This window comes from Lepisma saccharinum, chromosome 16, assembly GCF_977018435.1.
Source record: "Lepisma saccharinum chromosome 16, izLepSacc3.1, whole genome shotgun sequence".
NCBI lineage: Eukaryota > Metazoa > Arthropoda > Insecta > Zygentoma > Lepismatidae > Lepisma > Lepisma saccharinum.
In genome coordinates, this window is record NC_139244.1 from 56423285 (window position 1) to 56436761 (window position 13477).

Below are 13477 nucleotides of genomic sequence, written 5' to 3' on the forward strand. Positions count from 1 at the left end.
AAGCTATTCAATGTAAAACTAATGAAGTGAATCAAAGTTCAAAATTTGTGACAGAATATGCTTTAGAGTGCAGACATACTACATTTGCAAGCAATCGTTCCCGACTATGTTTGTTGAAATCGGTCGTCATGGATCATTGAAGGTCAGCATAGCATTACGGCAAGGGTATGATTCATCGTGCTTCTTCCTTCCTCTCTTTCGGTAACTCACCTTTCATCCTCATCGCGTCGGTTAAATAGAAATGTGTAAAAGTGGCGTGAAATAACAAAACATGTAAACATACTGTAGATTGCCATCCAGAGTACGTCAAACAAAACGAAAAGATATTATGAAACATTCACTTTGGTGGTAGCTCACAAACACAAAAGCGCCTGTTTCTTATGCAGCCCATTTAACGCTGTTGTATTGTTGGTTGCATAGTGCGACGGGTTTATATCACGCAAATCTTGTAGATCCATCAGTAAACATTCTGCTGTATTAAGATTACAATTGAAGCCTAAAAGTGGTAAACGTTGTAACTGCCAAAAGCGAAAGTGTTGGGAAATCGCATCGTTCCGCACATCAGCTCGTAAGAACGTGAACACTAGTGACCTCTTTACACGCCCTTTGAACTACTTAAAGGGCTACCAGCCACATTTCACGTTTACCACATTATAAAGCATGACACATTTCACAGTTTAACGTGGAAAACGGTGTTTGAATTATTGTGGCACTTACAGCCACAATTTTAGTCTTCAATTATGACAAAGAACAATCATTTAGCACAGACTACTACACGCAGAGGACGAACATTGCTACGATATTATTTATATTATGACCCAACTTCCTACATTTTCACCATAATGTTATCGTTTTGGGATTTTTGAACTGTGATGTTATTGTTACTCATATCATTATCTCATATTATGTATCCGGTAATGTCAGCGTAGAGCAACACTATAATATCCAAGGTACGGTCTCAGCTCAATCCAGAGATCGTTCTACAGGCCATAACCCATTTACTGAATGTGTCGGCTGTAATCAGATGTTTCTTTTCTCCGAACAAAAAGTGACCTGTGTGCATTCTCTCCGTCGCACAAGAACTTTTTAAACTCTCATTCATCGGGACTTTGTTAAATTTATTCCTACCGATTGACAATTATTAGTTATAAACATTAAAATCATTCGCTACGGTACACTCATGAGGCTGCGTCTGTTATAACAAGAGATCCTTCATGACAATACAATAATTCTAATATTTTCTTAAAGGTTGATACAATACTTTTTCCATTCAAATAACGTAATCATTCTCTACGGATATATGACGGCATTTCTCGAAGGAAACACCCAATCCGGAGTGGATCTCATCGACTGAGAATCTTCTTGGCCAGTCATGTTTAATGAAACAAGTTACTTGGTTTAACAAGGAATCTATATACATAAAAATGGATGTATGTGTGTATATATGTGTGTTTGTTCCGGCATAACTCTCGAACGCCTGGAGCGATTTCAACCAAACTTGGTACACGTATCACTTGCAATCTGGAAATAAATGCTGTGGGGGTAAGATACCCCTGGCACCCCTAGGGGTGGGGTGGAAAGGGGTGACATGTAAAAATAATCGAAAACGACCAATATTAGTGTGGAATCCATAGTTTTCGGGGTCGCTAAGATGAATAGTGACACTCCCAATGTCCTTCAACTCCAAGTTCATCACCTATCGGGATGGAGGGTGAGAGGGGGTGAAAAATAAAATGTCAAAAATGACCTAGATTTGTGTGGAATCCATAGTTTTCGGAGTCTCTAAGCTAATTGGTGACATTCACGATGACCAAATTTGGTACACATATGATTTACAATCTGGAAAGAAATACTGTGGGGCTATTCCCTACATAAATTGACGTAGCACATAGCACGCGTGTCGTCGTTTCTATGTATGTTGTGGTTTCACTTTGTTGTGGTAACCGACTCAACATGTCTGCCACAGGGACATGTGATAAAGAAATTACACGGTAATTATACCCTTACAAGAATAGCGAGATTTAATATGCTTGTGGAGATATTCTTTATTCTTTAATGCATTAACATCTGAAATAGTTTCAAATTGCTGACCTTCTAAAAAGTACATAGAATTTCTTAATTCCAAACCGTTCCACAACTCCTACCACTAGGCTTTCTCTCATACAGCGCTCTCTGTTCCACAGGCTGTCCAAATTCTATGATAAACTACCCGCATACATTAACATTTTATCGCCGGAATGTAAAGTCCAATCGTCACAAACAATGAATCTGTTGATCTTTGTTTGTTTGCTTCTTATGTCTTGTTATGTTTATTTGTACCTAAACCATCTTGACTTGTTTTTTGTTAATGTATTGCAGTTTCAGTGTAAAGTGGTCATTTCAGTGCTGTAGCTGAAACATGGAATAAATAAGTAAATGAATAAATAAATTACATTCGATGCTTCACGTTCAATTTTTGCATAATGTTGTACGGATCTAACAACATTATAGATGTTTGTAGCTGTCCATCTATTCGATAACAAAGGTTCCCTTCACATTTGCATGGTAACCCATCACAAACCTACAATATTGGTATTAAAGGATATAAAGGTATTATAGGTTGTATTTCTTTATGTTCCTGCAATATGCTTGCAAACTCTTGTGCGCAATCCTTCGACCAATTCTAGACTATCTCTTCCTTCAAAAGACCTGTAGTATGTCTAATTTTGGAGGCAAGATTTGCAATAAATTTTCTAAAAGCATCATATATACCCAGTTCTGAAGCTTTCTGAGATTCTGGACACTTAAGCACGGCTTCTATTTTCTTTGGAGATGGAGGAATTCCATATTTACTAATAATATATGCAATATACTCGACCTGAGAGAAAACATATATTCTTGTCCTAAATCTGGCTTTTACACTATGTGCTTGACAACAGAGCACAGTTTCTGTCGTAGCACTGTTATCCTGTAGTGTCACCAATGTCATCACATCAGTATAAATTGGCTCCCAGAATTCTATTTCACCTTCAACTTTTTCCTGTAGCTCATACGGAACTTTATAGTATCGTTTAAAATTATCACATATCTTCCATTTTGTGGCCATTTCCAGTGGAAACCCCTTTGCTGTAGACTCCCAAGAGCTTTTAAATTTGGGACCACTCTGTCCCTTGTTTTAAGCATTTTAGCTACGAATTGGCACCAGTCAAACGAGGGACTAACAGTTAAAATATGCAATTTTATGCACAATAGAATTTACATCTACCTATAGTGATCCTAGTACTCTGGAACGTGCTTCTTCACAGAAAGTCCACGAATCTGTTTACTTGGAAAAAAGTTGGCACTTAGGAATAGTATAGACTCAGTTCCATCGTGCAATTTCCTATGGCTCGATAATTTATTATGCAAGCACTGACCAATGGTATAATTAATTGAAGGCAATATTTGCTTTGAGACGAATTGTAATGCCGAAAGGCATTGAGGTTGGGGGTTTGGATCAACTGGGTATGGTGAGATGTTTCCCTCCGCAGAGAAACTGAAAGACACGAGCAGACATCCGATCTCCTGACACCTGTCACCTCGTGTGACATCCTAATGGACCGTAGAAGACACGTGAATGGCCTAGGGTACCGCCATTGTTCACTTTGTGAGCAGCAGTTCCAATCACAAAGGGCACGCGGTTTATGCGATGGAAGCTTTTGCTTTTGCTTGGTTTATCGTGATGTGATCCATGGGTAGTATTAGTGAGTAACTGATGAGATTGGTAGTGTGTGTCTATGCTCATAGTGCATTACTTCTTGGTACAGGCTGATGGACATATAGGAAGGAGGGGGGACAGGGAGGAGAAAGGAAGGGGAGAGGGGGTGAAAGTAAGGGGGACAAAGATTGAGAGAGAGACGTACAGAGAAAAGGAGAATACGAGAGAGGGGAAAAAGGAAGGGGGGAGAGAGAGTGGGGAGAGAGAGAGAGAGAGAGAGAGAGAGAGAGAGAGAGAGAGAGAGAGAGAGAGAGAGAGAGAGAGAGAGAGAGAGAGATCCAGTATTTTCCAGTATTTGATTAATTTGGATTTGAAACCTGAAGGTCGAAAGATCGAATCCAGCTGTGGCTATGTTTTCAAATTATAAATTATGTTTCGTATATGTAAAATGATACCAAAACCTCTTACCGGAGTGACGATGTATAATCTAAACTAATATACAGGGTGATTGCTAATTCGACCTATTCCTGGAAAGGGGTAATACTAGAGCACATTTGCAACAAATTTGACCCTATGCACCGGGGGTCGGAAATCAATGGGTTTCGAGTTATTGCAGTTTGTAGATTTTCGTGACATGTTCCGACTTGCGACCAAAAAACTAATAATTGTGAAAAACTACTACACATGTTGCTAACAGCTGACGAATGAGTGACTACTGGGAAAAAAATTCATGCCCAAAATTCCCATACCCACAGAAAGAGACAGTCATTGGAGCACACGTCATGAAGAAATTTGTAAATTATCGTTTAAATCGAAGAGGATTACTCAAAAAAATGGTAACACACTTAGCGTAAACATTACTGAAAAAACTTCCCCGTTTCATAAGCTCTCCAAAAAGATACAAATGTTGTCAACCGGCACACGGGTTGGGGGAAAATTCTGAATAAAAAGCGGAGAAAGTGCGTTGTAGACCTCTTTGTAAAGTGAAAAGAAGTTGTCGGTTGTGAGAAATAAAGGAACGAAAATGAGTGGAATAATAATGTTATTTACCATTCTCATGATACCAGGTTGTCAGAATTAACTCTTACGAAAACTACAAATCCTGTTCAAATTGCCTGCGGCGTACTTCAGACACAGTCACTCGCGTTGACACTCAGTCTCTTATGTATTGGCCTGCTGTCACAATTCTCTCTCTCAAGTCTTCTTGGGAATCCACTGGTGTACTGTAGACTAACTCTTTCATGTGACCCCAAATGTAAAAGTCGCATGGCGTCAAATCCGGACTCCTCGCCGGCCAGGGGGTCGGGCCGCCTCGACCAATCCATTGCATGGGATAATTGTCGTCCAGCCACTGTCGCACACCCTGGAAATAGTGGGCTGGGCAGCCATCATGTTGGTAAATCATACCCCTTTTTGTGGCGAGCGGCACATCCTCCAGCGTCGTCAATTCTTCCCTTAGTTTTCGTAGGTAATGCCGTTTAGGTTTTGTGGCAGATAGAATGGCCCAATCACATGATTGTGGATGATTTGGATTCGTCCGTCCACAGAATTCTTGTCAGATGATGGGGGTCTACAAAGCGCCTTCTCCGCTTTTTTTTTCAGATTTTTCTCCCAACCCGTGTGCCAGTTGACAACATTTGTATTTTTTTGGAGAGCTTATGAAACGCAGAAGTTTTTTTCCGTAATTTGTACACTAAGTGTGTTACCATTTTTTGAGTAATCCTCTTCGATTTAAACGATAATTTACAAATTTCTTCATGACGTGTGCTCCAATGATTTTCTTTCTGTGGGTATGGGAATTTTGGGCATGAATTTTTCCCCCAGTAGTCACTCATTCGTCAGCTGTTAGCAACATGTCGATTAAGTGCCCAGGGTGTAGTAGTTTTTTCACAACTAGTAGTTTTTTGGTCGCAAGTCGGAATATGTCACGAAAATCTACAAACTGCAATAACTCGAAACCCATTGATTTCCGCCCCCTGGTGCATGGGGTCAAATTTGTTGCAAATGTGCTCTAGTATTACCCCTTTCCAGGAATAGGTCGAATTACCAATCACCCTATATATATATATATATATATATATATATATATATATATATATATATATATATATATATATATATATATAAAGTAGTAATGCACAAAATGTAATACAAATAATTTTCTCCATAATGTTAATTAATGAAATTTATTATATGTTATTGTCCCGCACCGTGGCCGTGCGGTCTAAGGCGTCATGCATTGGGCTCCTGCCACGGGACGCGTGCAGGTTCGAGTCTCCTGGGGAAGCGTAACAACTTTTCTCCTGAGATTTCTGCCTGTGCAAGGGACCGGTGGCCACCCACTATCGTGAGGAAATTGGGGAGCTACGAATGAATAGCGTAACCCGGTCACGGAAACCTAAAACAACGACTGGGGGTTCGTCGTGCTGACCACACGTCAACTCGTAACTGGTTGGATGATTTCCCACCTCGGCAGGTGGGAGTGAGGCCTGCAGTCGGTAGGTAGGCCCTGTCACTCGCGGGCTGTTGCGCCACGGGGACAACATTTGTTATTAAAATCTAGTGGATTTGTTTTCATTCGCTTTCTGCATAGACTCCTGGGACAGATTATAGGAAAATAAGCTTTAGAAAATGCAATAACGGGTTGAAGGTAGAAGATCAGTAGAGCCATGAATATTGATGAAAATATTAGTATGAGAAAATGAACGATTGTTCGGCGTAATATTTTGGCCTTGGTCACTATACCTTATTTTGTGTTGGGCGTAATATTACACCCGTGAACATCTCTGACTGAAGTAGCCTGTGTTGAACGGAATAATACGTTTTCTGTTGGTGAAACATATGTTTTGCTATTGAAGAAACAACGGCCTTTTATTTAGTCACGATTTTCAGTGCCGACAAAGAAGAAGAAGAAGAAGAAAAAGAAAAAGAAGGACTACGCATAAACAAGCTGTTTTGAAGGTGTGTAGAACATAAATGATATATAATATGTAATATATGAGATATGATGTAGTATATTATGAAAAATGAATCTTACATTCTGAATATTGTATTGGTTTCAGGAAAGTTTGCAGGGTAAGAAGAAGAAGAAGAAGAAAAAGAAGAAGAAGGACTACGCATAAACAAGCTGTTTTGATGGTATGTGTAGAATATAAATGATATATAATATGTAATATATGAGATATGATGTAGTATATTATGAAAAATGAATCTTACATTGTGAATATTGTATTGGTTTCAGGAAAGTTTGCAGGGAAGAAGAAGAAGAAGAAGAAGAAGAAGAAGAAGAAAAAGAAAAAGAAGAAGAAGGACTACGCATAAACAAGCTGTTTTGAAGGTATTTGTAGAACATAAATGATATATAATATGTAATATATGAGATATGATGTACTATAGTATGAAAAATGAATCTTACATTCTGAATATTGTATTAGTTTCAGGAAAGTTTGCAGGGTAACATTGTGAATAAAAGTGTTCAAGTTCAGATTGTTTTTCCTAAGCTCGAGTTTCTAATAGTATCTAATAGTATTGTCAAACAGGATTGCTAAATATTTTTTCCATCATCCCTCTCACCTATTGAAGATATTGCAATGAAACTTGGCGGACGCATTACGTATAGACCACAGTATTTTTCAAAGTAGACTATAATCTGGTACCTATATCCAGAGCCGGTCCAGAGGGCTCCAAAATTACCAAAAGGGATTTTTCGGAGGGAAATTTCCAGAATTATCCCCGATTTCCCTTTCCTCATACTTGATGTACACACGTGCGTGGTACCATTTGAAATCGTGTTCTATTCTGAAGCGAAAGACGTATGAACCATGATACTTGGATGAATTGTGCTGAAGCAATAGCTACTTAAAAATATTACTACGCAAACTCAGAAAAAATACAAGGACCAGTAAAACATTTTGTCAGAAAATTACCCAGGGAAGGGGTTACTATCTTAATCTTTTCTAATAGTCCTGGTTTTGCGAGAAAGAATAATATATCTGCTCCAAAAATTTGAAGAGGTACACTCACCGGCAATAAAAAATGGGACACCCGGGTCCTGAAATGCTCGCTTCTCTGCAAGACGTTGTGTGTGTTGCATAACTCTATGGCGGTGGTAGAAGTTGTTGAAAGTTTGATATTAAAATCCATTTTTCACCGTAGGGATAGGGAACACACATAATACTTTTCAGGGAAGCAAGTATTTCAGGATCTACTTGTGGCACTTTTATTACCGTTAACTGTACAATTCACCACTATATTTCCCTATTCCTGCCACTGGCAATCTGATACTCGAAGCACTGTATGAAACACAAACCTAACCAGTGTATGTAGTTAGACATCCTCAGTTCTTTTAGAATTCCTTTCACAGTTTGTTTCGCTCCAGGACCCGCGTGACTTCTTGATTATCTTGGGAAGCCGCGGTAGTAAATAATAATCAAAGTTCTGATTTTCTTTGACCTAAAAGCCGATGTCCTGCCGAAGGAAGGAGGGGAGGAGAGGCCCCAGAACTGTCACGCGAAACCCTTCATCTCTCGCGGAGGAAAATGCCGACGATTGTCAGGCGAAACACCTGATCGAATGTTTACGTGCTGTATCGGGGGAGGAAATGAGGGAATGCTCTGTTGCGGTAAATATGCAGACGACTCTGAGAACAGGCTTTGGGCGCCACTGCTGTAAAAAATTGCACCGAATTGGAATAAGGAAATATTTACTTGTCCACCTGTAAGTACAGCTCTCGGCCCCTGATTTTCGCTTATAAAAATCAAACTATTGTTCATAATGTAATGTAATGAAATTTGCTACGGAAATACCTTGGTGTATGAGAAGCATGGTGACGTCACAACGAGTGTTGGAAGTGGTCGCCATTAGCATCAATACATGTCTACACACGACTCTCCATGTTACAGAACTTGACTTGACTTAATTCCTGTTGTTCCCTGTGGAACATAGGGCATCAACAAAGCATCTCCACCTGGTCCTACTGACGGCAATTCTCTTCACTGCATTCCAGCTCTTTCCTTCCTCCAAGGCCTCAGCGTGAACAGATCTTCGCCACGTCTGTCTAGGCCTCCCTCTTTTCCTTCTTCCCTGCGGGTTCCAGTCTAATGCCTCTCTCTCGACAGCCTCATTTTCCTTCCTCAACGTATGCCCTATCCAATTCCATTTTTGCAGCTTTATTTGCATGGACACCTGGTTTTCTCCAGTCTTTCTCCAAAGTTCTTGGTTTTGAATCACTTCTGGCCAAAATATATTCAGAATTTGTCTCAGGCAGCGATTGATGAGGGTTTGTAGTTTAGAGGTGGTCGTTTTTGTTACCTCATGTTACATAAAGTAGCCACCAACACATCAGGAGTCACAGCGTCAATTTCTCGCCGAATGCTATCTTGCAGTTCCATGATAGTCCGTGGCTTGTTGCGATAGACCATTCCTTTCAGCATGCCCTATAGGAAGAAATCTGGTGGATAGGGTCAGGCGATCTGGGACACGATCCTCAAAGAGGGACACAATTTCCTGCATGCTGGCGTTGGAAGTTGTCAAGTGGCGCCATCCTGCTGAAAATTGCCATTACGTCACAACAGCAGGGCCAGGAACTCAGACTGAAAACACACGTCCGCACGATTACCATTTAACAGCAGAATCGCCCAGACGCACGCGCATGCCCACGTTAAGGACTAGAGAGACTATGGCGCCATCTCCAATGACGTCACTATGCTTCTCATACACCAAGGTATGTCCGTAGCAAATTTAATTACAATTGACAAACAGTTTGATTTTTATAAGCGAAAATCAGTCTGAGAGTGAGGGAAACACCCTGTATAACAATAATAACAACAACCATTGAGGGCCAAAGCCTACCCACCGACTGCTAGCCTTACTCCCACCTGATTCTAGTCACCCTCTCACCCGAGGTGGGAGATCATCGAAACAGTTACAGGGTGCAGTGTGGTCAGTACGAAAAAGCCCCGTCTTTGTTGTAGGTGTCCGTGACCGGATTACGCTACTCATTTATTGATTTATTGAATTTAAAATTTTGGATGCGTCAGCACTTAGGCTATTTTGCACCCGTCACATTATACGAGATCCAGTCCCTTATCATAAAATAACTGTAATGCCGAAGAACTAAAATATTCTTACTTTGGTTAAAAGCTGGGCTGTAAAGGGGCACTCAGCACCATAAGGACAAAACACAGGACAACACACACAGCCATAGGATTTTACTGGCCGTAGGTCCAGACGCCAGAGCCTCGTTAGTCTGCAAAATGCAGTTCAGGGTTTACTATGCTACTCATTCGTAGCTCCCCAATTTCCTCACGATGTTGAGTGCCCACCGGTCCCATACACAAGCCGAAATCTCAGGAGAAAAGTTGTTACGCTTCCCTCAGGAGACTCGAACCTGCATGTATCCCGTATCCCGAGCCCAAAGCCTGGCGCCTTAGACGTTACGGCCACGGTGCGGGATAGATATGCTAAGAATAATGTCTTTCTATTTCTCTCCTAAAGCTTCGGAAACGATCTCATGCACTCCGAATTGAAACTGATACTGTACACATCCAAGATTTTTCCCAGCATAATTTTAAATAAATTAATGTTATTTGGTGTATTCTTTTAAAGCTTGTAAAACTATCAGTGTGATAGTCTAAATGTGTTTTCCGCAGTGTTCGGAAAGTTTCTTTTTGAGAGGAACTAAGATTACTTTGCTCAAAACGTTACCCAGTTGAAGTTACTAATTTTGTAAACTAACTCTGTTATTGTTACTCATTTTGAAAAGTAGATCGGTTTTTGTGACAACTCCGAGTTGCTCATTTAGAAAAGTAACCCAGATATAGTTAACTTGTCTTGATTGATTGATTGATTGATTTAGTTTATTTTACTTCGCGTTTTGTGCCTCTTGGCTAATTTGCAAAGATAGGGATGAGTGATGAAATGATGAAATTGATGAATGGACATTCACAAGCAACCAAGTTCGAGCGGGATTCGGACCTGGGACCCTTGGCGTTGCAGCGCGATGTGCTAACCACTCCGCCACAGGGTCCGGCTTAACTTGTATTTTGAAATACGAACATCAGGTACAACTCATTTACAATACTTTTCGGGTTGGAAAACACATTCCTTTATGTTCCCTAGCAACGTCCGTTTACGTGGTCAACAACAAACGTTGGAAACATGACAGTATTACATCTCTAAAACAACAACAAACATTTCAAACACGTCAGTTTTACATCTCTAAAACATTAAAACAGCCATGATATAGCTATTTACGTATTTTGAGTACGAAGTTGTATAGCTGTTCATGTAATCGATGGACTGAGCCTTCTTATGTAGATGTCACTTTTGTCTGATTCACGTTTTCTAACTTAATTGCCTCCCTGATGGCGCAGTGATATCGTCGTCGCCTTGTAATCAAGGAGTCTCGGGTTCGATACCCGGTTGAGGCACATAGTGGTTCGGATCCCACTTTAAACTGTAGGTCCAGTCCCGATTAGCCTTACTGTGCATAATGTGGACTTAAAACACCAAATCAATCAATCAATCTAACTTCGAATTGAGTCATCTGCGTCGTTGATGATCTCTACGATAAGAATAATATCTGAAGGCACTAAAAACTCTCAACTAGGCACCGAAAGATACAAAACTAGCACTAAAACTAGAAATGACTAACATTGTGGTAATAATGTTTTGTTAATTGTTATGACAATTGTGTTGTACAGTGGAATCCACTAGTATTGCTCGGCAAATTGTCCATGACTATTTTCATTAATTCTTTTCTTACATTCTATGTATTTTTAAGCGATGGATTTTTATGTATGCTAGTGCAGAAGTTGTCAACAGCTTGTTTTGAGTTTTCTTATAACTCTTGAAGCTCTTATTGGATCAAATAAAGTGCACGAACATGATGATGGACAATTTGCTTGGTAATATTCATGGATCCCACTCGTAGCCAACATAGTGCGTTTCGCTACGATCCCACTGTACTGTGTCAATGTATCTTAATTATTTTGGACACTATGTGTCGCCCCAGTCGAATCTGACCGTGTACTTTTCTAATCTGCCATTGCAACATCTGCGCGTACATTAATCAGTGCCATTCACAAAAAATCGTTGCATCTGGAAGAGATTTGTTGTTATTTTAGATATCAAAATGAACTCTTTTTGCAATTTCGTTTGGCACTCGAAAACTACTTACAGAAGGTATGTCATTTTCAAATTTAATTATTTTATGTGGAAGTTGTTAATGCCTTGAGGAAAAAATGTCGGATTTCTAGCCCATGGAAATGGAGGTTGCTAGGGCATTTTCACCCTTAAAAAGGGCTAAGTGAGCGATTTTTAAATTTTCTCGGTGTTTTCGGACAACTTCATGGGGGGTCGTAATCGAGCATTCTTTTGCCTCCGGGGCTTCCATAAGAGAGAACATTTATGCCAGTGAGTCAGTGGGATTGGGGCTCTATTATATTGTATTCACCACGGATATATAGAAACGACTGACTTACCTGTGTCAGAAGATTTGGTCCGCTGCCATTTTCATTCACTCGGAACACAAAAGGGCCAGACTTCAATCCAAAATCAAAACGCATCATCCTGGGTCACGTGGGTGTGGAATTCTGTCAGCTCATTGGATGAGGTTTGAATAAGGCACCTTCTGTAATTGACAAACGCAAAAGTTAAAATAAATCGTTACCCAAGGCAACGTTCATTAGAAAAAAAAGATTGTAGTATCTGAACAAAAATTGCTGGACATTATTATTATTATTCAGTGAATTTTCTGAATGTACGTTATGCTATTTTTGGGGTCATCTTTATAATAAGGACTGCAGAGCTGCAGAATCACTAAATTATTTACGAAATAATGTGCATGGGAATTTATTTACTTTCCACTCTACAGCATACTTAACATAATTACATATAGGCTAGATAGATTTTCCTAGCAATATATTAAATGTGCCTGGCACAAATCACGCTCATTTTAGACTTTGTTTTATGTGAACCATTTGACTCTCAATTGCAAACAAAATGGAAGAACATGCCGCAATAGCCCTCTAAGGGTTAGGGCCTTCCAAATGGCTTTTCATTGGTTGGCTCGTGGTCAGCACATCGAAATCCATCGTCGCTGTTATCTGGCTTTAGAGACCGGAGACCACTACTTCTTCCTTTAAAGTATCTCCCCAATTGTCCTCACGATACTGGGCCAACACAATTTTTGTGGATCCCGTCGCGAACCGAACCTGAGACCGATCGCACCAAAGGTTAGAGCGCTAACCGATGCAGTTCACCTTGTCCATAGGATTCCGCACTTCAGAACGGAGTTGCCAACTATTGGATTTACAAGCTGTTGTGAAAAACGTTTGTCGAAGTTTGTTTTAAGCTCACTGTATACTCAAATACACTAATGGGATCTGGAATTACAGTGGAATCCGAAACACTTAATGTACCTCTATCCGAGGATCAAACCGCTGGACCTCTTGACAAAAAGGTTTCATCGTAACCATTACACCATCGGGAAGGACCTAAGCAAATTCTGTTGATGTGCAGAAATTATAAGAAATAATTAATACAAGTAAATCATAATAAAAAAATACTGTAGAAATTTAGTTAAATAGAAAAATGTCCTCATGTAATTGCATAAAATAAAACCGAGTTGCGAAAAATTGTATTCTAAAAACTATATCCCAGAAACAGTAATACGGGCATTCCACGAAAAGTAATTCCAGTACTTCGTATAATTAAAAAAATGAATTAATCTGAAAATTATTATTGTTTGTAATTGCTTTAAGGTTTAAATCTTTGTGAATGCATATAATTTGCATAATT

At 39.8% G+C, this 13477-nt stretch overlaps 1 protein-coding gene across 3 annotated transcripts in view; it reads right to left on the bottom strand.

The window, feature by feature from the left end:
* LOC146000093 (putative tubulin polyglutamylase TTLL2) overlaps positions 1-13477 on the bottom strand; it is a 216575-nt gene that overhangs the window by 28923 nt on the left and 174175 nt on the right. For all 3 annotated transcript variants that reach the window (XM_083137428.1, XM_083137427.1, XM_083137426.1), the window contains exon 2: positions 12160-12308. In XM_083137428.1, coding sequence (XP_082993554.1) covers positions 12160-12246 — 87 coding nt within the window. In that variant the 5' untranslated portion in view covers positions 12247-12308. The remainder of the gene's footprint in view (positions 1-12159; positions 12309-13477) is intronic.